The following is a 26,738-nucleotide window of genomic DNA, read 5'->3' as shown; positions in this document are numbered from 1 at the left end:
GTGCGTTCATCTATTAATTTGTCTGTCAACCTGTATCTCGGCTCACCTCTATATTTTCACGCTTTTATCCAACAGTTTTTAGAATTTTGTCCATATGTACATAGTGCTAATGTTTAATCCGTCAGTCCTTTTAACACAGTCTCACGGCATTTTATACAGTCTACTGATTTTTGTTCATGGACATGAATTTCCCTCTTTTTTTCGTGTCACTCAGCACGACCGTCTCCGTCTGGGTCCGTCTCCATAGCAACAGAGACAAAAGATCATGGTTAATGCTGACAAAACTGCTGAAGGTGATAATTTTCCCCCCATTTTTATCACAGAATAAATCAGAATATATATATATATATATATATATATATATATATATATATATATATATATATATATATATATATATATATATATATATATATATATATATATATATACAGTGAGGAAAGTAAGTATTAATAAGTACAAATAAGTATTTGAACACGCTGCTATTTTGCAAGTTCTCCCACTTAGAAATCATGGAGGGGTCTGAAATTGTCATCGTAGGTGCATGTCCACTGTGAGAGACATAATCTAAAAAAAAATCCAGAAATCACAATATATGATTTTTTTTACTATTTATTTGTATGATACAGCTGCAAATAAGTATTTAAACACCTGAGAAAGTCAATGTTAATATTTGGTACAGGAGCCTTTGTTTGCAATTACAGAGGTCAAAGGTTTCCTGTAGTTTTTCACCAGGTTTGCACACACTGCAGGAGGAATTTTGGCCCACTCCTCCACACAGATCTTCTCTAGATCAGTCAGGTTTCTGGCCTGTCGCTGAGAAACACGGAGTTTGAGCTCCCTCCAAAGATTCTCTATTGGGTTTAGGTCTGGAGACTGGCTAGGCCACGCCAGAACCTTGATATGCTTCTTACAGAGCCACTCCTTGGTTATCCTGGCTGTGTGCTTCAGGTCATTGTCATGTTGGAAGATCCAGCCTCGACCCATCTTCAGTGCTCTAACTGAGGGAAGGAGGTTGTTCCCCAAAATCTCGCAATACATGGCCCCAGTCATCCTCTCCTTAATACAGTGCAGTCGCCCTGTCCCATGTGCAGAAAAACACCCCCAAATCATGATGCTACCACCCCCATGCTTCACAGTAGGTATGGTGTTCTTGGGATGGTACTCATCATTCTTCTTCCTCCAAACACGTTTAGTGGAATTATGACCCAAAAGTTCTATTTGGTCTCATCTGACCACATGACTATCTCCCATGATTCCTCTGGATCATCCAAATGGTCATTGGCAAACTTAAGACGTGCCTGGACATGTGCTGGTTTAGGCAGGGGAACCTTCCGTGCCATGCATGATTTCAAACCATGACGTCTTAGTGTATTACCAACAGTAACCTTGGAAACGGTGGTCCCAGCTCTTTTCAGGTCATTGACCAGCTCCTCCCGTGTAGTTCTGGGCTGATTTCTCACCTTCCTTAGGATCATTGAGACCCCACGAGGTGAGATCTTGCATGGAGCCCCAGTCCGAGGGAGATTGACAGTCATGTTTAGCTTCTTCCATTTTCTAATGATTGCTCCAACAGTGGACCTTTTTTCACCAAGCTGTTTGCCAATTTCCCCGTAGCCCTTTCCAGCCTTGTGGAGGTGTACAATTTTGTCTCTAGTGTCTTTGGACAGCTCTTTGGTCTTGGCCATGTTAGTAGTTGGATTCTTACTGATTGTATGGGGTGGACAGGTGTCTTTATGCAGCTAACAACCTCAAACAGGTGCATCTAATTTAGAATAATAAATGTAGTGGAGGTGGACATTTTAAAGGCAGACTAACAGGTCTTTGAGGGTCAGAATTCTAGCTGATAGACAGGTGTTTAAATACTTATTTGCAGCTGTATCATACAAATTAATAGTTTAAAAATCATATATTGTGATTTCTGGATTTTTTTTTTTTTTTTAGATTATGTCTCTCACAGTGGACATGCACCTACGATGACAATTTCAGACCCCTCCATGATTTCTAAGTGGGATAACTTGCAAAATAGCAGGGTGTTCAAATACTTATTTTCCTCACTGTATATATTAGAATACTGTATTCAATGTGTATGTCTCTAATTAACGCAGTCTCCTTGATTAACCGGGAGAATCAATTTACTGTATTTTGACTGGAAAGAAAACACTTACGATGGTTTACAATTGCGAGTAGTTTACCGAATATCAAGCAATTAAATGAAGTAAAAAAATATCAATAACAAACAAGAAAAAAAAAAAAAACAGCATCTAAAATTCAGCTGCAGAAAGAAAACTTTGTCAACATCCCATTAAAATACGTTACATTGAATGTCGTCCTCAGTCACACAAAAAAATGGAGAAAGTCGTGTCTCTGAACACGAATCTATAGATAACGTTTCGTGACTAAATCACGAAATGGCGTGAGACTTGCTGGTGTTTTAGGCAGAAGACCTTTTTTTGCCTGTTAGCAATTTTTTTTTTTTATCTCTCCACCTGCTCATTTATATCCATCTATTTATCTCTGTCTTTCTCTATTTGTCATAAATATTCTGTTTATCTCTGCATTAATTATATTAATTTAAATGTTCATTTTATTTTATTGAATTAAAAAAACTGCATAATGGAATATAAATGTGTTACCAGTTCCGTGTCCGTCCCCAGTTCATACACAGGCATCACGTGATTAAAGGCTATGAGGACATACGCCGTCAAGGGGACGTAGTCCTCGGATTGTCCGACTCCACCCTGAGAACACGAGCGTTTTTTATTTTTCATTGTTATATAGAAAAAAACAACAATGTGTTCGCCTTGTGATGGTTTTAACTGCAAGTTGCTTGTACCTTCATTCCTCGGTCATAGAGAGGATTTGGGTCGTCCCATGCACCGTTAGCCTTCTGCTTGGATATCAGATAGGACACGGCATCCTGAATGTGTGAATCTCTAATGCTGATAATGTCCCGTGCTCTTGTCAGCTCCTTGGCGATGAAGGCCGTGAGCCTGGAGGACCAATCAGAGGACAGTTTCAGGTCAACAGTATGCAAATAACACGAAGGCGTTTCATTTACTGTGAAAGTTTGTTCTCAATGAGTTCAAAAGAAATTTACCAAATGCTGCTGGGTGTTTCCAGGAACGCCCCATAGGATCCATCGTCCTTCTTGTACATGAGGACCCGAGTGTAACCTGCCACATAGGCAGCCTTTTAATCATGACACTCACGTCTGACTGAATAGAGATTTATTACTTGCAATCAACGATTTTAGAGATCATTATGGGATGTTTTTCTTCTCGTCTCTTTCTCCTTCCTCGAGCCCTTCTTTATCTCTTCCCCCTTTATCATCATCTTCCTTCATTTATTTTCTAAACCTTATTTCTCCTTCTGTCATTCTTCATCTTCGTCTTTCTCTTCTCTTCTCTTCCAACTCAATCTCTTCCTCCTACTCCTTTAACTTAATCTTCTCCCCCTCATCCTTCTTCTTCTTAACCCCATCCTCCTTCTGCTTCTTCTTTTTCCTCCTCCTCCTCAAACTTAATCCCATCCTCCTTCTGCTTCTTCTTTTTCCTCCTCCTCCTCCTGCTCCTCAAACTTATTTTCATCTTTCTTCTGCTTATTTTCCTCCTCCTCTAACTTTATCTCCTCCTTTTCCTCCTCCTTCTTTTTTTGGTATCTCCTCCTCCTCCTCCTTTTCCTTTCTCTTCCTCTCCCTCTATCTTTTTCTTCTCCTCCTCCAACTTTATCTCCTTCTCCTTCTCTATCACAATTTTTCTCCTCCACCTACTTTTTCTCTTTCTCCTCCTCTCACTTTATCTCCTCCTTCTCTTCTATCTTAATTTTCTTCTCCTCCTCTAGCTTTATCTCTACCTCCTCATTCTCTTACTTTATCTCCACCTCCTTCTCCTCTAACTTCATCTTCTCTTCCTCCTCCTCTAACTTTATTTTCTCATCTATCTTCATTTTCTTCTCCTCCGCCTTTTTCTCTCCTCAACCTCCTCTAACTTTATTTCTTTCTTTTCCTCTTCTAACTTTATCTCCTCCTCCACCAACTTCATCATCTCTTCCTCCTCCTCTGATAAAGTTAGAGGAGGACGAAGAGAAGATAAAGTTAGAGGAGGAGGAGATAAACTTCATCTTCTCTTCCTCCTCCTCTAACTTTATCTCCTCCTCCTTCTCCACGTACTTTACTTTCCTTCTACTCCATCTCCAACTTTTTCTTCTCTTTCTCCTCTAATTTACTTTCGTCCTCTGTCACTCACCAGCTTGGATCATGTTTTCAGCTTCTTCTCTGCGCTCTGCTTTCAGGGAGATCCATTGGTTGGTGGCGTCTAAATAGTTCATGGCGTGAATGGCAGGAGACATCTTCACCATGGTCTGTTCTGCACAGCCTGTAGGCAGCTTGATCAACTCGTTCACTCCCTCCAGGTTTAGACAGTTATCCACGGATTCTCCCATTACGCCACCTGCAACAAAAAACACAGAAACAGCAGCTTTTTTATTTTTGTTTGTCTGTAACTGTCTCTGTCTGTCTACACCTCTATCCAGTTCAGTTTATCATGCTCTGTCCATCAACCTGTCCTCATATCTATCTAATCAACAGTCTACACATTCTGTCTACATCTCTGTCTGTCCATCAGTCACCCAAAAGCCATCTATCTATTTCTTGTTCTCTTCACATTTTTCATTTTGACCCCCCTCATGTCTGTCCATCTACCTCTTTGTTCATTGTTCATATATTTTTCATATCTCCTGCTTGTCTGTCTGAACATGTAGCTAATCTTTTATCCATTAATGTATCTGCTGGTCATTCTAACTGTTCTGTCTGTCCTTTATTTCTTCCCATCTTTCTATCTATTCATCTGCATTTATGGCATCACCTTTATATGTATCTTCCTCTTGCAACTTTTTTCTCCTCCTAACCTTATCTTCTCCTCATCCCTCTTTATCTCCTCCTCCTCCTCCTCCTTCTTCATCTCCTTTTCCTCTAACACGTTTTTCTTCTTCTTAATCTCTTTCTCCTCCTTTTTTTTTTATCTCATCCTCCTCTAACAAAATTTTTTCCTTCTCCTCTAACTTAATACATTTTTATATCTATCTATCTATCTGTCTGTCTGTCTGTCTGTCTGTCTGTCTGTCTGTCTGTCTGTCTGTCTGTCTGTCTGTCTGTCTGTCTGTCTGTCTGTCTGTCTGTCTGGCAGGCATGTTTTTACCTTTAAAACTCATGTGTGTAGTCGATTCCTGGCCTGGAATCTCATTCTCAGGGGCTGGAATGTCGAATTCCAGTTTTTTATCAGCTGCACACAACGAGCAAAAGCATTACCACAACCTCCACATTGCTCTGTGTAACACAGCTGTGTTGAGTATCTACTGTACAGTATTAGTCTTACTCTTTGCATCGATGTTGTATTCACTTTCAATGAAGAACAGCTCCCCCTCTCCCTGTAAACAGAAATCATCATGAGTTCACAAAGTTCTGAAGATTAAACCTATACCTGAAACCTGACTTTCTGATGAAGAATAGAGGTCTTTGAGACATGACAGTACCACTACTTTGAGATCTTTCTGGATCTTGTCATTGATGTTGTGCGAGACATACGCCAGAATTCTGATAGGAATGGTTCCAATGATCAGAGGCACCACAGTGAAATATACAGCAATGGCAGAATGGGGTTCCACTGTGACCTTCTGCACCACGTCTCCGCTTCCGGCACTGCACAACCCTGCCACCTGGTCCATCCTCACAGTGACCTTAGATACAGCAACAGTGTACGAGTGAGTGATCATGTTCAACAACTGATTGGTTTTGTTTTGATATATAGATAATTGGCATAATCAAAACTGAATCACTAAACAAATAAGTATAAAAAAAATATTACATAAAAAAGTACTAAAAAAGGGCATTTTTTTCTATTTGAAAATGATCATTTAAATGTTAAAAATAAAAAAATTGTGTAAATTAAACAATTTATTTGACTTGTATTACATTCTACATAATAAATTGCTAATTAAATTCAGTTTAATTTTAATTATATAAAAAATTATTAGTTAAATGAAATTAAATGTATTTTTTGTAAAAATGTAAAAATTGCCATGCTTCAGCGAATTGACAATTATATAAAATGTATAAAATATTTTTATATGAAGTGTGCTTTGTTTCCCCCTTTCATCTGTCCATCTATTCATTCATCTTCCTTCCATACCTCCCCTATTATCCCTTTCATATTCTCTTCTCTTCTCTTCTCTTCTCGTCTCGTCTCGTCTCGTCTCATCTCGTCTCTTCCCTAAACATCCTTTCCTTCTCCTTTTTTTAAACCTTTACCTTCTCTTCTTCTCTCCACTGCACTCCCATCCTCTTCTTTCTTTCTATTATTTTCTTTCTCTCTAGCTTTCCCTCTATTTTTTTATTTCCTTCCATCAAACAATCCATCCATCTATTCATTCGTCTGCCCTTCCTCTTCCTTTTCTTCTCTACTCTTCCCCTTTCCTCCTCACTCCTTCTTCCCTTCTATTCTTTCCACTATCCTTCGATTCCCTTCATACATCCCTATTTCCTTCCCCTTTTCCCTTCCATTTTTACCAGTTTTTCCTTTTTTTGAATCCATATATTTATTCATCTTCCTTCCCTCCTCCCTCTTCTTCACTACTCATCCTCTCTCCCTCTTTCCTTCCCTTTTTCCCTACCCCTTTCTCCAGTTTTTCCTTTTTTTCATCCATATATTTATTCATTTTTCTTCCCGCCTTCCTTTTCTTCATACTAATCCTCCCTCCCTCTTTTTTTCCCTACACTTTCCTATACTTCCAGTCCTTTCCTCCCATCCCACTTCTCCATCCCTCCCTCCACTTTTTTCCTTTACCGTCCATTCACCCGTCTGTTCATTTATCTTCCTCCTACTTTCCTTTCCCCTTACAATCAATTCTCCTTTCCCATGCCCTCTTTCCTTGCATCCTCTCCTGTACCAAACCCCCCCTTTTCCTCCCTCTCTTTTTCCTTCCCTTTTTCCCCCTCCCTTGTTCCTTTCCTTACTTAAACAGCCCTGTTACTATGAAATAAAACTAACAAAAATGTATCAGAAATGTAAAGAATTTGTCTCCTCATGTTAGAAGTCACCAGAGACACATCATCAGATCCTTCTCAAAGACTCGGGGTGTTTGTGCATCTTACCTCTAATCTTTCTTGTTTGTAGTTGAACACGACAGCTTTCACCTCCAGCTGCTCGTTCCTCTTCACCGAATAGGGCAGTTTTACGGATATGAAGAAGTCCCGGAAGACTCTTAGAGGCTGTGGATCTGCTATACAGAATCCTGTGGAGTGGCATCGGAAATAAAGAAATGAAGGAATTCATGTATATGGGAATGCAATGGTTTTGACATTGCTGGAAGAGATGTAACTGCTGACCTTTAGTTGGTGAAAGAGCCACAGCTTGAACTTCCCATGTGGTGATGGAGTCTGGAGCAATTGTAGAATGCCTGAATAAATGTAACAACAAAAGGAGGGTGAATTCATGTAGTGTGTTTATAAAATCTATTTATTTTGCAGTTGTTCTGATATGTGAAAATTTTTAAAGTCACAGTACACACACTTGTATTGCAGTAGGGCTTCAACTAACAATTATCTTGATAATCAATTAATCGATTATTTTATTTCTACTAATCTGATCAATTTTTTTTCATTATTATTGGATGTTTTGCTTATTATAACTATATGAAACCCTAATTCAGGGTATTTATGTATAAAAGTGTGTGCTTGTGCATCACTGTGTGTCTCACACAAGCTCCGCTGTGCATTACTTCCAGATACAGTTTTCTTTATTGTGTTTAATATAAAATGCTCCCATGTTTTGGATGACTTCCAACGCACACATTTTCCTGCTGCCAGTTAACCTTTACTCTTCACCATTTGTGTTAGCTTGCCATCATGCTAACTGTAACTTATTAATAACGGCATTCATTGACAAAGAATTTCATTATCGATTTTATCAATTAGTTGTTGCAGCCCTTTATTTCAGACACACAAAATCCATTTGTGTATGCAGAAGTGGAAAGTAACAAACTACATTTACTTGTGTTACTGTAATTAAGTATTTTTATTGTCTATTGCTACGTTTTAAAGTAGTTTTTTTAAATCTGTCATTTTGCTTTTATTTTAAGTATGTTTGAAGTATTGTAATTGTATTTTTAAGTATTTTAAGTTACTGAGTAAAAAAATAAATAAATAAAAATAATGCAAGGAAGAAAAAAAAAAAAATTGTGTCCCGGAAAAACTATTGCGCATGCAGTAGTTCACAGCTTCACGCTTCACAGACCGACTCGGAAGTTCTGACCCGTCATGCATCAGCAAGAATAGAGCATAGAAATTCAGGATGTCAAACAGGGAAAGAAAAACTTGAAAAGTGTTATATATGTTGCATTAGATTTCAATATTACTGTATAACCAATCACACGCTTTGGTTGAGAATGCAGTGTCCAATCGAAGCGTTTTGATTCGTCGAAAAATTCGACTTGTTCAATTCTTGCGCTCATTCTGAATCTGCATTTGCGATTTCTCTCGTTATCGTACGTGACATAAAAACAGGAATAAAAAAATGAATAACTCACATTAGATTCATTAGTCACGGACTGTATTGTTTTTTTATTAATACTTTTTTGTTGTTGCACTTTTATTTGTAAAGGTTTTCCTTCAGTTAGAAGCAACTAGTTTGAGATTTTTATTCCCTTTTTTATTCCCTCAGGAAATTTTTACTCTTAAATAAATTTTAATGAGCTACTTTTTACTTAAATGGATTTTTTTTGAACGGTAACTTGTACTTAAGTAAAATTTCATTACAGTAACGGTACTTTTACTTGAGTAAAACTCCCCTTACTTAAGAATGTATTTCCCCCAGGCCCAGCTATAGAAGACAAATATGTCGGATTTTGAGCAAGTATAATTTAAGTCACGTTTTTTTTTTTAAGCATGTCCTAAGCTGCAAATTCACTGTCATTATTTCACACTAACTGTATATCTGAGGTGGTCATGGTCAATATTGATATATGCTTTTTCACAACGATTTTTGGTTCAGCTTGAAACAACTGCATATTTTAACATTTTATTCCTTATTGACTGCATTATATCCTTCACCACTGAAAATCTGGCTAATTACACTATAAGGACAAAAGTGTCTAGACAATTGATGCTAAGATGGGTTTTTAAACATCCCCCCCATTAGTTCCATTTACCTGTTTGAATAACCTCCACTCCTCTGGATGAAGATGACGTTCTACTAGATTTTGGAGTGTACTTGTGGAGATTTGCATGAGATTCATTCAGCCACATGGGTGTTAGTAAAGTCAGGTACTGATGTAAGGTGGAGAGGTCTGGTGTTCCAATTCGCCCCAAACGTGTTCAATAGGGTTGAAGCTCAAGATCTTTTACTCCAACCCATGTAAAGCATATCTTCATGGAACTGGCTTTGTTTACAGGGAGCATTGTGATGCTGGTACAGATTTGGGTCTGGTAATTCATGTTCGAAAAAATTGTATTACTACTACCGGAGACATCCTATACAAGTGTCACACATCCTAATTTGGAAAATTACATGTTATTTCTATAGCTCTTTTAACAATGGACATTGTCTTAAAGCAACTTTGCAAAATGTAAGAACTATAGAACAAAATGTATTTTTTTAAACTGATTTGTATTTATTCTCGATGAGCAGCCTGGGGCGACTGTGGCCAAGAAAAACTCCCTTAGATGGTATCAGGAAGAAACCTTGAGAGTTGAGAGGAACCAGAAAAGGGAAACCAATCCTGACACCAAGAGTGTGATTATAAATTATTAACACAGAGTGTGAGAAATAGCATTTACTTACCATATATGCATAGGGTTGGTGAGTGAATCTTACAAATAATTAGGCTATGTTAATAACTAGAGGTCGACTGATTTTACCGATACCGATAGCTAGGTTGAATCGTACTTACCGATAACCAATAATGAACCGATCATTTTTAAAATAGATACTGTATAAAAAACAACCAATCATGCCACTTCATGAAAAATACTACTAAATTAATGACAAACATAAATGAACATAACTTAATCATTAAAATGTGCTAAAGGAAATACATATGAATATATGAATTATATAATTAATAAATTATAAATGATAAATATATTATAGCGCTCTCCGTGCAGCATTCAGTCTCGCGTGTAAAAACAAACAGCACGTGCTGTCAGTGATTCGCCACTAGAGGCGGCTCTCGTAATGACAGCGGACCAGGAGCCGGAAAAACTATTGGTATGGATTTTTGCCGATAGTTCAATCAACAATCTGTGTCTCAACCTCTATTAAGAACTAAAAGACATTTTAGTTTAAAAGCCATTCTTTATTATTATTAAATATGATATTTATAAAAACATATTTAGAAAATGTTAATATTAAATTTATGTCTCTGGCTTTGTCTTGAGGGCATTTACAAATGTGAGGGCCATAGTTTTAAAATATTCCATATGGACCCCTGCTATATATTCCATTTATAGGAATCATATATAGATGGAAAAAGTTCCAAGCATCCCAATATGTTTGTTTGTATAGTATAAGTAGCTGCCTTATGTAACTATATTACCGACAAAGTAACAATATTTTACATTAAGCATCATTTTAGGTCTGATTTGCAAAGTACCTGATGTTGCCCGAGGTGTCTGCATTCAAAATCTCCCACATCCATGACTGAGGAAAGAAACTACGAATGTAGATGGAGACTTCATCAAGCTCATCCTCCTCTATTCCAGTGCCATGTGCTGCATGGAAAGAAGGAAAGGAAAGAAAGCTGAGTGCTATTTGATAGTCCCTGGTTCACTGTCTTACAAAGCAGGACATCTGAGGCTATCTGTAATCTTAAATCTTAAAAATTGCTCAGGATTGGTTTCTGAATTGATTTTCAACTAGTAATGAAGAGGGAGGAAACAATTAAACAAATTGGATGATTTTTCTTTCTTTTCCTCCTCAGACTAATCGGCTTCTATGCAGTCGTTACAGATTTAAAGCCATAAGTTATTGAGTCTGAAATGAATTATAATGAAATTAGCTCATTAAATCAGCAGGCGTATTGAATCGCGCTTTGAAAAATAATTGAAATTCTCCATTCTGATTGGTCGGAAGGTCGTGGATTCGTTTCCTGTATCAGCAGCTCTAAAAGAGTTCAAGCTGGGGTGTCGATATGAATGAAAAATTTGTGAAGAAGTTAATGTAAATGGAGAAATGCTGTTGAAAAAACAAAATATTATAAAAGTAATAATTATAATATTCATTTAAAAAAGTATACAAATCTGTACTTCTTCCTAAGTTGCCCATCCTTCTCTTCAGTTGGTCCTGTTTCCTCTTTTCCGTTGCAGCCTTGCAGCACTTTTTGAAAGCTTCCTGGCAGCTCTTTGACTGATGCTTTAAATATTTCATCCTCTGATCACATGACTTTGTCATTAGCCCTTTCTTCCTTCCATCTTCACAGCACTTCCTGTCTTGGTTCTTGTAGCTGTTGACTGAATACAGCAGCTGTCAGTAAATTCATGTTTCTTTCATAATGTTATTATGCTCTGCAGTTTGTCATACGCTATAGTACACAAGGACAAGATGCATTCTGGGATCTTACCGAGTGCATTGAGGTCCCTCTTGTGTCTTTGATGGTCACTGAAGCATTTATGAGCTAATCAGGTCAGAGAAGTAAAAGGATTGAGAATATTAACCAGAACTGCACAAAATTCAGTTACAGATCATTTGTCTATTGTAAGAGAACTTGGTACCTGTAAGTGCATTTGAACTTGTTTCACAGTTACAGATGAACGTGAGTCCTGCAGTTTCCAGGACAGATCTGGAGTTTTCTATTTCCGCAGAGCATCCCAGATCATACGAGTTCATAAACTCGAACATCTGTAAGAAGATCAGTGTTGGTTAATTTACTTCTTTAATTAGATCACAGTGCTATGTAAAAAATAGCATTTATTTTTTAATTCAAATAATTTGTTTCCCCTTCTAATTTTTCCACCTACAGTTTTTTCCTGATTCATTCAATTTTTACTTGTTTATTTTTCCAATGCATGGCATGTGATGTTTTTTTTGACATGCAAACACATGATGTCATTGAATTCAGTCATATGCATTTCTCATTTGACCACACAATTGCATTTTACATAATAAAACAAGGTTTAAATGTTTAAAAATTATAATTTTCTAAGGGGAAGAGAGATTGTTGTTTGCTTTATTTAGGTATTATTCAATTAATATAAGAGATTAAATATTATTACAATTTTTAGTAGTAGAAATAGGAGTAGTACTAGAAGTAATTGTAGTAGAAAAAGTAGTAGAAGTGGTAGTAGAAGTAGTTATAAAAGTAGTAATAGGAGTAGTTGTAGAATTAATACTAGTAGACGTTTTAAAAGTCTTAGTAGTAGTACTAGAAATAGGAGTACTAGTAGAAGTAGTGTAGCTGAAGTAGTAATAGTAAAAGTACTACAAGTAGTAGAAGTAATTATAGCAGTAGAAAGATGAGTAGTTGTAAAAGTAATAGTAGTAGTAGAAGTAATAGAATAGCCTTCATTTGTCACATATACATTACAGCACAGTGAAATTCGTTCTTCGGCCATGATACGGCACCCCTGGAGCACAGAGGGTTAATTGCCTTGCTTAAGGGCCCGAGAGTGGCAGCTTGGCGATACCGGGGCTTGAACCCCCAACCTGTAACCCAGCACCTTAACCATTGAGCTACCACTCCACTATTAGTAATATGAGATATATGAGTAGTAGTTGCAGTAGAAGTAATAGTAGTAGGAGATATGGGAGTAGAAGTAGGAGTAGTAGTAAAAGCATAAGTAGGAGAAGAAATAGGAGCAGTTGTAGAAGTAGTGTAGCTGTAGAAGTAATAGTAAAAGTACTACAAGTAGTAGTAGAAGTAATAGTAGTAGCAGTAGAAGTAGGAGTAGTAGTAAAAGCAGAAGTAGTAGCAGAAGTAGGAGGAGAAATAGAAGTAGTGGTAGAAGTAGCAGTAGAATTAATAGACGTATTACTAAAAATAGACCAGATGTAGTAGTAGTATAACCAGGAGTAGTTGTAAAAGTAGTAAGTAGTGCTAACGGTGGAAGTAGTAGAAATGATAGTAGTAAAATAAGTAGTAGTAGTTATTCATTTAAGTTTACATTTATAGCATTTGGCAGATGCTCTTTTCCAGACAGACTCACATTTTTCTCTTCCTTACAACTGAGCAGCTATGGGGTTCAGGGCCTTTCTCAGGGGCCCAGGAATGACAGGTTGGTGTGGTTGGGAATTGATAGTAGTAGTAGTAATGATATACATAATGAATTATTGTTATGTAATATGTATATTATTGAATTATTAGATTTTAATTGATTTGATCGGATTGATTTGCTATTCCTCTATAATTAAGCCATGAGATATAGAATTGATCTCAACACTGAAAACACAGTGAACTTGTAATATTGCATTATAAACCTACTGGTTTTCTGACAACAGAATTGTTACAGTATTCATTTTATAAACATTTTGCCAGACTGTCATTAAGATAGTACCTTCTGAGGAGTCAGTTTGCCCTTTTTATTAAGGATATACACAGCTGAATCCACTGCACTTAGCGCCACCTTGCTGTCCGGATCCGTCTTGATTGACACATCGAATACTTGCGCGGGTTTCAGTTCATTGAACGGAACTATTTCTAACTGGAAAAACCATACAAAAAGAAAAGTTAGATTATTGATATTTTTGTCAATTCATCTTAAGCTTTGGTATCTTGATCTGAAGAAGCACTGATATGGGTTTCAATACCTTTCCTTTGCACACATCTTTCACATCCACCCACACGGAGTCGGCCACTATGTTGTAGTTTATTGAGTAGTAGTAGGCCACCAGGCGGAAGGCAGGCACCATGTCTACGGAGAAAGGCAGGCTTATGGAGGTCAGTTCAGTTCTCTGCACACTGCCTGCTTGCAGAATTCTGCCCTTACTCACAACCTGGAGAGAGAAAACGTCAGAGCTGCTGTAAAGGAAAACATTTATTTCCTTATTTTAAACACTTATTTTATTTTTGTATTTAATTTCCATTTTTATTTTTAGAAGATGATCAAATTAAATTGTATGAATCATTTGCAAAATATGTTTAGAAAATCTCTGACTCTTTATTGGATATGTAACAGGTCCTTTATTATTATTATTATTATTAGTAGTAGTAGTAGTAGTAGTAGTAGTGTGGTGTTAATACTATTAATGGTAGTAATGGTTCTAATGGTAATATTTTTTAGTAGTAGTGGTGGTGGTAGTGGTACTATTTATACTAGTAGTAGGAATTGTGTTGTTGTTGTTGTTATTATTATTAATGGTGGTAGTATTACAATTAGTTGTAATGGTGGTGGTTCTAATGGTATTATTATTACTATGATTAGTGATGGTGGTGGTGGTATTTCTTATATTAGTATTCAAGGTGGTGTTTTTACTATTCATATTAGTGGTGGTGTTTGATAGAGGTAGTATTTGCATCAGTAGTAGGGGCGGTACTGTTTATATAAGAGGTGGAGGTGGTAGTAGTTATTAATAGTTATGGTGTATTATTATTATTATTATATATTTTTATTGTAATACTATTATTGATAATATATAGTAATATAGATGATGGTGATTCTAATGGTATTATTATTATTATTATTATTATTATTATTATTATTATTATTATTATTATTATTATTATTATTAGTGCTGGTAGTAGTAGTGGTAGTAGTTCCTGAACAAGATTGCTTCACCCAAAAAGAAGTAATAAAGTTATTTTAACTGAAGGCTGTAAAGGTAATGCATAATTGTTAAATATGCAACATATATACTGCATTGTTACGATAAAAGTGAAATGTTTTGTCTTTTTGAAATATAAAAATATTGAAATTTTTTTTAAGCAGGTATGTAGCATAACACAGTATTTTCACAGGACCCAGGAATTACTGAAACACAACTGAGCTTTACTGCCCCCTGCTGTCTGTGGGAAACATTCCCCCCTTCCTGATCCCACCACCTCTGCTCAGTTTACATGTGACTTCTGGATTACTTTTTTAAAGGTAAAATCATAGAGCTTTGTTCTAAAATGCGCTGTTAAATAAAATTATAATGTTTAACACCTATGTTTATTTACCAGGTAATAGATATGCGAGGGTCTTGAATTCCCAGGTGTCGTGATGTCTCTCAATGTGACCTGCAGGCTTTGGCCAGGGTTGAGGATCTGATGCTGCACCTCCACACTCAGGTAACTGCCAGATTCATCACTGATTGCTTTGGTATTTATTTTAGCGTCATTCACGATGTCTGTGTCATCATCTCCTGGCACGTGCACCTGCCGAACATGAGAAGCTGATGTTAATGCAGGGAACAGTAGTATAGTAATATACCATATATTGCATATCACTTAAGATAATATTGCAGTGAAATACAAATTAAATACAAATAATGTAGAAATTGTCTATGGAGCAGCATTCAATTCCAGAGAAGTGTCAATATTGTCAGGTTAAGAGGATTTCTTTTTTAATACGAAAAAGACAAAAGAAGAAAAAAAAACTCTTCAGATCTTTAGTACACACTCATTCTTCTGTATATGAAAGAAATATTAATATTCTGAACTATAGTGTTAGATAAACGCAACGGGCAAAAACAGAAGCGATCAAGAAAAAAAAAAGAAAGATTCATCCTTTCACATGAAAACGTGCAGCTGTACAAGTTTGTGCATTTATCTTAGAAAAATAAATATTAATGCATGAGTCAAAGCATTGTTATTGTTACCCTGATAAACATTTCCTTGGTCTTCTTTAAAACTGGGAATGTGATTGCTATGTTTCCACTACTATCCCCGGTGCTCTCCATATTAGTAGTCACTTCATCAATAGTCACATCGACTTTTGTTTTCAAATTAGGAGCTCTGGTGCCATCTGGGAAGCTGATGGTGCCCTACAGCATAGCAGGAGAGAGATCGGGAGAATTACAAAGTGATGTCAAGTACCATATATATATATATATATATATATATATCACAGTGGCATACATATATACAACGACCAGGAATAACACTGCCATAACATTATGACCATGAGCAAATAACACTGAGCTCTTCACCATCTCTTCACCATGTCATCTCTTAATGGGTCAATATCTATCATCTAAGTGGTCCGAGGAAGGAGAACCGGCTACAGGCGGCAATTGATGCACATTGGGATGAAGCCTGATCCCAACAGACGAGCTCCTGTAGCTCAGATTGCTAATGAAGTTAATGATGTTAATGTTTAAAGGGTCAGGACTGTTTTTGCAGCAAAAGGGGGACCAACAAATTATTCGGCAGGTGGTCATAATCTTATGCCTGGTTGATGTGTGTGTATATATTTTTAAAGAAAACTCTTGGTATTTTTTACTATTTGCAGTTTATTTTTATTTGGGAGATCATTTCTGCCTGTGGCCATCAAACTATATAACTCCTCCCACTGAGTGTTAAACAGTGTAGATAGAGAAGATGAACATAGTTTTTCCATATCAATAGATTAATCATCATCATCCATATCATCCATATAATCTTTCCATATCATCATCCATGTTATCATTATTGAATATGTAAATATTATTGCATAGAAACAAGTGTTAAATTGGTGTTGAATAAAAAATAAAAAACTGAATAAATGATATAGATATAATTAGAGTTAGAGATTTTCATGCCACACATATAATCTTAATTTCTTGGGTAATTGTGAAATAATTCCAGTGTTATAATTCAATCATTGTAATCTGAATTTTCTGCTGTCTGTTTTACTGCTGCTACACATTTTCACTTAATATACAACTTATGTATATTTATTTTAAAAAATTCTTTATTTTATTGAATTTTTTCTTTCTTTTTTTTTTTTCTTTTAAGAATAATAAAAAAAGGTTTTGGTTTGTCATGTTACATGTAACTTTCTCTGACTTTTACAAAGCACTGACACCGTAGTCTCTTTCCATGGATATTAAATGAATACCTGATCATAGAAATATCACTTTCTTTAATTTATTTAATAAGAATGAATGCATTGACGTAAATCTTTACAGAAAAATGAGTGTCAGAGCTGCTTGTTAGAGGAAAAGAAAACAACAGGTCTGTGGTATAATATTGCTTTATATTTTAATACTACAACTAATGATCATATTAAAATGCTGCCACTACTAACAATAGTGCTCTGTTATAATGATAAATGCTATAGATTAAGTGGTATTTATTCATTTATTTATTTTCTATTACATTGCTTTATATCTTGTTCTGGTATTTGTATGTATGGAGTAGTTCTTTTCTTTAAACACATACCAGAATGGAGAAAATACCCCCAGGAGTAAAATATTTCTTTGTCCTTGACAAATCGATGACATACGGAGAGGTCACGATCTTCACTGAGGAGCTCTCTGCTTCCTCTACCTCCCCACCTGCATAAGTAAGACACACGCACACACACACAGACATGAAAAAATGAACAGTGTGTATGATTAAGCTTCTCACTGTGTGTGAGACTCACTTGCTTTTTCCAGAACAGTAGCAGCAATGTAGAGGTACTGGTCTGTAATGTGCTCAATGTTCTGATTTTTTGCAGCAGACTGTAAATCTTTAGTGAGGACTATGACATCTGCATGGCCATCTTCAACCTGAATGATGACAAATTTTCATTAGTTAATTTTTATCTTTATCCGTAACATCACCATCTAGACCAATCGTTCATACAATCCATACCATCACTCATCCATATACAGTCCATGCCATAATCATCTGTATCATCACTCATTACCATGATATCCTACTGTCCATCATCACAATCCATATTATCCATATCGTCGTCCATACTGTCAGTCATCATCCATATGATCAATTACCATCATTCATATCATCACTCATTACTATCATCTATACTGTCCATCATCCATATCAAACACCCTCATTCATATCATCGCTCATAACTATCATCTATACTGTCCATCATCAATATCATCTTCATCGTACTGTCCGTCATCATTAATCACCATCATCACAATCATCATCCATACAAACCATGTCATCATCATCATCATCATCATCCACACAGTCCATGCCATCAACATCATCTACAGTATATCTTTCATCATCAATAGAGTCCATGTCATCATACATATTATGATCACCATCATCCATACAGTCTGTCAGCATAATCATCAGCATCCTCCATATAGTCCATGTCATCATCATCATCATCATCATTATCATCTCAGTCATCTATACATTCCATATCACCATCCATATAGTTTTCCATACAGTCAGTCATCATCCATATCATCAATCACCATCATCCATATCATCACTCTTCATCATCTATACAGTCCATCATCCATATCAAACACCTTCATCCATACAGGACAAGCTATCATTATCCAAAGCAATTATCATCATCATCATTATCATTATCATCCATACAGTCCATATCATCCAACTGATCAATCCTCATCACCACCATCATCTATACAGTCCGTCATCATCCATCACCACTCATTACCATGATCCATACAGTCATCATCATCATCACCATCCATATCCTCATTACCACGAGCCATACAGTCAGTCATGATCTTTAGAATGATCAATCACCAGCATAATACATATAGTCCTTCATCATCATCATCCAAACAGTCCATGTCATCATCCATATTATCAATCATCAATACAGTCAGTCATAATTACCCAAATAATCAATCACCATCACCACTATCATCTATACTGTACAACATCATTCGAATTTATCATCATCATCATCATCACCATCCATATCATCATTACCATGATTCATACAGTCGGTCATTATCATCATCCATATCATCACTCATTACCATCATCCACATCATCAATTACCTTTATACATACACTACTCATCATCATTACCATCCATATCATCATTACCATGATCCATACAGTCAGTCATTATCATCACCATCCAAATTAGCAATCATCACCATCATCATCCAAACAGTCCATGTCATCATCTATATCATTAATCATCTATAAAATCCTTATAATCAATCATCGTCTGTATCATCCATATAATTATTCCATATCATCATCCTTATTCCATTATTATACATTATTTTCGATATAATCATCCATATAATCAAATATGTAAAATTAAATTGCATATAAATCTGTTAATGCATTAAAAAATACTGCAATATACTTTTTTGGATAGATTCTAGTGTGGCATCTGCTTAAAGCAGTACATTTTGTGTCTACACTTATATATATTACTTTTATGTATTTTCATCTTGATGTATAGTTAAGTTTATATGTAGTATAATATACAGTAATACATTGTGTAAGTAATATCAGGGTCTGGATGCACAATTCTGCATTGAAAAGCATTGTACTCACTTTTATCTGTTTTTCTATACCAGGAAAATAACTCTTCTCTCCTTTACTGTCGATCAGTCCAAATCGCACATATGCTGCCCCATTGACACTCTTTCCATACGTATATCTGAGAACGTCCAGCATCAGCAACGTGAATACACGATCCAAGGAAATGATCATTATTTAAAGTCCCAGGGTGAGAGGAAACGTACCTGGCTGAGATTCTGAACTGAAAATCATTAGATTTCAGCGAGAGGTATTGCTTTGCAGCCTCGATCTTTACTTCAAATGAGGGCAAAACTGAAAACAATGACAGATAATTATTTACCTGTAAAATATTTACAATATGTTGACAAAAGTTTGTGGACACCTGAACTTAAGATTTGTATGTGCTTTTAAAACATAACTTTGAAAAACATTTTCACAAGTTTTTGGAGTGTTCTTGTGGAGATTTGTGCTTATTTAGCCACAAGGGGGCGTTAGTAAATTCAGGTATTGATGAAGGTGAGATGAGGAGGTGTGGGGTCCAATTCGTTCCAATAGGGTTTAAACTCCGAGCAGACCACTCAAGAGCTTCCACTCCAACCCAATTTATCCCGAAGGTGCTCAATCGGGTTGAGGTCAGAACTTTATAGCAGGTCACTCATGATCTTCATGGAGCTGAATTTGTGAACAGGCGCATTGTCATGCTGGAACAGGTTTGGGTCTCCTAGCTCAAGTGAAGGAAAGATTTCATCCTACTGCATCCAAAAACATCATATACAATTGTGTGTCTCCAGATGATGTAGGGTGAGACCCCAGGCGACGTTTCTGTTCACCCCAAAAAGTTAATTGTGGTCAATGTTCTTCCAGTCCAACCTTTACACACCGTGTCTATGTAGTGTTCACTGGTATGGGTTTTAGTTCCAGTGAAAAGAAACTGTAATGCTGCAGCATACACATGCATCCTTTACAACTGTGTAGCAACAGTTTAGAGCAGAACCACATTTGAGTGTGATGATCAGGTGAGAACATACTTTTGGTCCTTTAGTTAAAATTGTGCTTCAGTAGAACTTTGCACCCATGATTTATTTGTTTGAATGTAATCTGGGCCACTAAATTCTTGTTGCATAATAGTTTTTTTTGGACAGGTTTCCGGCAGTGCTGAAGTCTTACACAGCTGTCACATGCCCCCACTTTCCTTTTTTTTTTTTTTTTATCTCTGTAGACTTTCGAAATGGAATTTATATAAGCGAAGAAAACATCCAGTGAATTCGCTCACTAGCATCAGCCCCCTGAAGACCACCGAGGCTTCCTGGTTTTAACACTTACCATACTCTCGAACCTCAAACGCCACAGAAGACTCTGACTTTGGGAAGTCATAATAAGAAGCTGTGATTTTCCAGTTTCCTGCCCTGAAAAAGAAACCAGACAAAATTTCACTCAGTCAGATCAATTTTATCAAGTCGTTCCGTCTTCGATCAATGACTCTGTGATGTGCAGTATATTTATAAAGTGTTGTCTTTAATTATCGCTCTGATTGTGTATTTGGTTTTATATTGTCCACATTGTCTTTTCTTTCTCATAGGACCTTTTAAGTGACAACTCAGATTCCAATGAGGAACGATTTCTGTGAACGTTTTAATTTCTGAAGCATCAAAAGAGTAAGTTTGTGCAAATGCATGTTTTATATATACAGGAAGGAAAATAAGTATTTGAACACCCTGCTATTTTGCAAGTTCTCCCATTTAGAAATCATGGAGGGGTCTGAAATTGTCATCGTAGGTGCATGTCCACTGTGAGTGTCAGGCTGCAGACGCGGAAGCCGATATAGTCCGATCATTGTCCTTTTATTTCAACAACCGTACAACACAAAAACACTCATAAGCCGTTGAAAACAACAAACAAAGACATCCGCTCGATACGCGTTGTCCGCTATGAGTTCGAATGTCCCAAGCATAATCCATAAAGCCTTCGGCAATGAGTAATCCAAGTCGGAAGTGGAATTCGCATATACAGCCGGCGGTCGAGCAGCCACGCGATTGTCCAGCTTGACAATATAACGACCGACAGCCTGTGACTCAAGAACGTGAGTTTATGTAGTCTGATCTTTCATGAGCCACAGCTGTCGGTAATCTTGGGAAGCAGCGTGACTGCTATCGAGGGGGGCGTGGCAGGGTGGATCTCTGACAGCTACAGACGGGGGCGTGGCAGGGTGAATCCCTGACAGCTACAGAGGGGGGCGTGGCAGGGTGAATCCCTGACAGTGAGAGACATAATCTAAAAAAAAAAAAATCCAGAAATCACAATATATGATTTTTAAACTATTTATTTGTTTGATACAGCTGCAAATAAGTATTTGAACACCTGTCTATCAGCTAGAATTCGGACCCTCAAAGACCTGTTAGTCTGCCTTTAAAATGTCCACCTCCACTACATTTAATATCCTAAATTAGATGCACCTGTTTGAGGTCGTTAGCTGCATAAAGACACCTGTCCACCCCATACAATCAGTAAGAATCCAACTACTAACATGGCCAAGACCAAAGAGCTGTCCAAAGACACTAGAGACAAAATTGTACACCTCCACAAGGCTGGAAATGGCTACGGGGAAATTGCCAAGCAGCTTGGTGAAAAAAGGTCCACTGTTGGAGCAATCATTAGAAAATGGAAGAAGCTAAACATGACTGTCAATCTCCCTCGGACTGGGGCGCCATGCAAGATCTCACCTCGTAGGGTCTCAATGATCCTAAGGAAGGTGGGAAATCAGCCCAGAACTACACGGGAGGAGCTGGTCAATGACCTGAAAAGAGCTGGGACCACCGTTTCCAAGGTTACTGTTGGTAATACACTAAGACGTCATGGTTTGAAATCATGCATGGCACGGAAGGTTCCCCTGCTTAAACCAGCACATGTCCAGGCACGTCTTAAGTTTGCCAATGACCATTTGGATGATCTAGAGGAGTCATGGGAGAAAGTCATGTGGTCAGATGAGACCAAAATAGAACTTTTGGGTCATAATTCCACTAAACGTGTTTGGAGGAAGAAGAATGATAAGTACCATCCCAAGAACACCATTACTACTGTGAAGCATGGGGGTGGTAGCATCATGCTTTGGGGGTGTTTTTCTGAACATGGGACAGGGCGACTGCACTGTATTAAGGAGAAGATGACCAGGGCCATGTATTGCGAGATTTTGGGGAACAACCTCCTTCCCTCAGTTAGAGCATTGAAGATGGGTCGAGGCTGGGTCTTCCAACATGACAATGACCCGAAGCACACAGCCAGGATAACCAAGGAGTGGCTCTGTAAGAAGCATATCAAGGTTCTGGCATGGCCTAGCCAGTCTCCACACCTAAACCCAATAGAGAATCTTTGGAGGGAGCTCAAACTCCGTGTTTCTCAGCAACAGGCCAGAAACCTGACTGATCTGGAGAAGATCTGTGTGGAGGAGTGGGCCAAAATCCCTCCTGCAGTGTGTGCAAACCTGGTGAAAACCTACAGGAAACTTTTGACCTCTGTAATTGCAAACAAAGGCTCCTGTACCAAATATTAACATTGACTTTCTCAGATGTTCAAATACTTATTTGCAGCTGTATCATACAAATAAATAGTTAAAAAATCATACATTGTCATTTCTGGATTTTATTTTTTATTAGGTCTCTCACAGTGGACATGCACCTACGATGACAATTTCAGACCCCTCCATGATTTCTAAGTGGGAGAACTTGCAAAAAAAGCAGGGTGTTCAAATACTTATTTTCCTCACTGTATATATAAAAGCTGTATTAATAAATTTGCAGACGCTTTTTATATAAAGATCATATGAATAATGATTAATGAGCACATTTATAATCACTTGTAATGTATCCACAAGGCATTATAAGCCTTTACGGTTTATAGCATTGTATGTACTGCGTGTACAGTAATAACCTGATGTACTTATAATTGGTGCTTATAACACATTATAATCATATTTAAAATGCACGCTGCACAATAGGGCTTGATGTATTATATGCTCATAACAATTGTCTCAACTGTTATGCATTTCATAAGTAATTAATTATAATAGAAAGTACATAAGTATATTGTTTATAACAGTAGGTATCATGCCTAATGAATGCATTATATCAGCACCCCAGGGGGGTTTGGGTGGGGGTTCAGGAACATAACTAAACACAATAATATACATATTATTGTCATCTTTAATTTATTATATGGCTTTACAGGTTATAGCATTGACTATAATGCGTGTAGTAAATATACTATATTGCCAAATGTTTGCAGACACCTGACTGTTTAATAGAGACTCCACGTATATAGTTTGATGTGTTATCAACTGTTTTAACTTGAATTGCTTAAAAGTTGGCTAAAAACCAAACCAACTTAAACTGAAAAGTTAAATTAATAGACATTAGCAGCCACCCAGATGAGCATTGGTTCACTTTTGAGGTCTGGTTCCTCTCAAGGTTTATTCCTCATATCATCTTAGGAAGTTTTTCCTTTCCACTGACCATTAGGGTTAAACTTAAACATATCAATTAAAATATTATAATCATGTCTGTAAAGCTGCTTTGGGACAATACCCATTGTTAAAAACACTGCTCAAAGAAAACTGAATGAAATCTAAAAAGTTCAACTTTAACTTACATTTCTATGTCTGGAATAGTGACCGTCTTCTGCAGGATTTGATCCGAATTCAGGACATGTCTGTAGACCAGCAGGTCTTTGGAGTTCTACAAAGAATTTACAGTCAGATAATATTTCAGATTTTCACTACACAAAGTTATTTGTGTGCCAGTGGAAATTCATAGCACGATACTCACAAATATCTGGACATTGATCTTATCATTTATAGGCATCAAATAGTTATCTAGAGTAAAGATTCTGTATTTGACTGAAGAGTAAAAACAAACAACAACGATTAATACAATCAACTTTCCTACGAATAATAATAATAATAATAATAATAATAATAAACAAACAAATGCAAAACTCATATTTCTTACCAGTTTCTCCAGGATTATAGATTGTCTTGTCTGTTTGGATGAAAATATAACCCCTTCTGGTTGACACAACCACATGAACCATTTTATTATGTCCATTTATACTAGCAATCAGATGGATGTACCTTTTGTCAGAATGTGTGAGACTGATATATTTCACTGGATCAACCTGAAGAGGCAAACAATGTTTTTTCAACATCTATATTCCTGAGTCATATAAGAACAACACTGCTGAACTAGAAAAAATAATCAACAAATAATCAACAAATTACCAAATCGTATCTACAGCTAAACCTAAACCTAAATCTTTGACTTCCGGAGGAAATAATGTATATAAACTTTCATTTTGAGCTGCTGTAGAATATTCCATTATACAAAAGTTCAGAGATTTTCAGAATTCAACAGCATCAGATATGCATACTATACATTGTACAAATCTTCTTCGCTGTATATTGAGTACTTAGTGTGGAGATTTTTCACATGGAGTATATGTAATATAAAATACTTAGTATTGATGATAAATAAGTTACAATGAACTTGCCTTAAGTGTCACCACAGCTTGATATTGATTATCCTCATTTAAGGTCACAGTTTTTGATTCGCTTAGTTGCGCATGTCCCTTAGGATCTTTGAAATACAGAACTACACTGGCAGGTTTAATGGCTTCATGCAGTTGCACACTCACTGTCTCCTCCACCCCCAAGTGAATAACGCTCGGGCCAATAACGAGAAATCTGGTGCACAAGTGCAAACACACACAGGCACAAAGCTGCAACATTGATTTTGTGCAAAAGACATGACAAAGTTGCAAATATTTCCAAATATGATATAATGAGATAGTAGTGAGTTGCAATGGTGTGTAGAAAATTCTCAAAAATTCTCAAAGTACTCACTTTGGTGCCTTTTCCTCCACAGCAGAATGAACCAACGCCACAAAAACTAGAAGAAAGATCATTCTGACTTCCTGGTGCAAAGTTTTATGCTCTGGTCTTTTCACCATCGAGATCTGTACTGAGAGAGCTGTTTTCCACACTGCTTTGACCCAATAGGTATTTCCCAACTGATGGACTTTCTTTTTTTTCCCCTCTTTTCTAATGAAATCACATGACTTCCCAGATACAGTCCTGGTTTTAGGCCAGACACTACAGGGGGATGCTTCTGCTGTGACATCCAACAAACCAATATTGAGCAATAGGCTATGGGATTTGTTTTGGAGAACTTGGACTTTGCAAAGTAAAATCTCAGAGAACAAAACAGCAATTAATCTGACCTCTCTTTGGCATACATTTCCTGAGAATAAAGGTGCCAGGACAAGCCAAAAAGGGGCACAACGACGCAATAGAAGAGACATTTTTGATTTCCAAAGTGCTGTGAAGAACCTTTCCTACTACTAACTCTTCTAAAAAAGTTTTGTTGAACCAGACACAAAAAGTTTTTTTTTCATTCTTTCAAGAAGCAAAGTCTTTACATTCAACATAATAAGAATCATTCAACTATCACATGATCTGGTTCATATAATCCCTATTTTGATAAAAGTTGGGACGCTGTGTAAAATGTAAATACAAACAGAATGCAATAATTTGCTAATCTCATAAATCCATGTTCTATTCACAATAAATGTTTAAATTAACAATATATACCAATTTAAGGAAAAAATGAGGTAATTTTTAACAGAATGTTGTCCTGTATGTGTTTGATACAGGATTCTAGCTGTATTAGTTCAGTATACAGTATTTCAGTTAACCTGTTAGCCTTCGCCACAGCTTTTGGGACTCACAGCTGAAATGCCCTACCTAACTTTAAATGTTAACAGTTTCTGATAAAAATGGGCTACTTACAAAATTAAAACATCTTTGAAAAATAGACACTTTGAGCTTTACTGTCTATTATTCAAAGTTGATATTGCTCAAAAAGATAAAAAGTTATAGATGATGACTTACCGTGAATATAAATTTCCTGAATTGAACATGTTTTTTTCCTTTCTTTATAAATACATGAAATCATTAATGTAGTAATCCAAAAAAGTAATAGGTTAAAAGCTACATGTATCATGAGTTTATATTTTAAATACAATGAAGAATATATCATGTTCTGGGTGTCCTTTGTTGTATTTTTCATTTCATGATGAGTCAAATTTTTTCAAATGGTCAAAGGTCTGGACTACAGGCAGGCCACTTCAGCACCCGGACTCTTCTACCGCAAAGTCATGCTATTGTAACAGATGTAGTATGCAGTTAGCTATGTCTTGCTCAAATATAAAAGGCCTTCCTTGAAGAGAAATTTTTTGGATGGACAATTCTGCAATGATGGAGCCTTTCCAAATGTGCAAGCTGCCCATTCCAAAACTTATACTACTGAACTCATATTTAG

At 36.6% G+C, this 26,738-nt stretch overlaps 1 protein-coding gene across 2 annotated transcripts in view; it reads right to left on the bottom strand.

The window, feature by feature from the left end:
* Positions 1–25,456, bottom strand: part of c4 (complement component 4) — a 37,333-nt gene extending 11,877 nt beyond the window's left edge. For both annotated transcript variants that reach the window (XR_014534583.1, XM_083547728.1), the window contains exons 1-27: positions 25,262–25,456; positions 24,910–25,102; positions 24,372–24,537; positions 24,189–24,259; positions 24,013–24,098; positions 20,695–20,777; positions 19,596–19,683; positions 19,405–19,510; positions 17,534–17,660; positions 17,329–17,444; positions 15,786–15,950; positions 15,145–15,342; positions 13,797–13,982; positions 13,544–13,690; positions 11,765–11,891; positions 11,614–11,667; positions 11,300–11,503; positions 10,648–10,765; positions 7,385–7,455; positions 7,151–7,290; positions 5,533–5,736; positions 5,376–5,427; positions 5,199–5,282; positions 4,248–4,451; positions 3,101–3,176; positions 2,837–2,993; positions 2,637–2,741 (exon numbers count right to left, since the gene is read on the bottom strand). Coding sequence is in view for 1 of the 2 variants with exons in the window: in XM_083547728.1 (XP_083403854.1) it covers positions 2,637–2,741; positions 2,837–2,993; positions 3,101–3,176; positions 4,248–4,451; positions 5,199–5,282; positions 5,376–5,427; positions 5,533–5,736; positions 7,151–7,290; positions 7,385–7,455; positions 10,648–10,765; positions 11,300–11,503; positions 11,614–11,667; positions 11,765–11,891; positions 13,544–13,690; positions 13,797–13,982; positions 15,145–15,342; positions 15,786–15,950; positions 17,329–17,444; positions 17,534–17,660; positions 19,405–19,510; positions 19,596–19,683; positions 20,695–20,777; positions 24,013–24,098; positions 24,189–24,259; positions 24,372–24,537; positions 24,910–25,102; positions 25,262–25,368 (3,435 nt within the window). In the remaining variant the exon portion in view is untranslated. The remainder of the gene's footprint in view (positions 1–2,636; positions 2,742–2,836; positions 2,994–3,100; positions 3,177–4,247; positions 4,452–5,198; positions 5,283–5,375; positions 5,428–5,532; positions 5,737–7,150; positions 7,291–7,384; positions 7,456–10,647; positions 10,766–11,299; positions 11,504–11,613; positions 11,668–11,764; positions 11,892–13,543; positions 13,691–13,796; positions 13,983–15,144; positions 15,343–15,785; positions 15,951–17,328; positions 17,445–17,533; positions 17,661–19,404; positions 19,511–19,595; positions 19,684–20,694; positions 20,778–24,012; positions 24,099–24,188; positions 24,260–24,371; positions 24,538–24,909; positions 25,103–25,261) is intronic.
* Between the last annotated feature and the right edge of the window lie 1,282 nt (positions 25,457–26,738).

Source organism: Silurus aristotelis, assembly GCF_946808225.1.
Source record: "Silurus aristotelis genome assembly, chromosome: 8".
In the NCBI taxonomy this organism is placed as follows: Eukaryota; Metazoa; Chordata; class Actinopteri; order Siluriformes; family Siluridae; genus Silurus; species Silurus aristotelis.
This window is presented reverse-complemented; position numbering and strand designations above follow the sequence as displayed.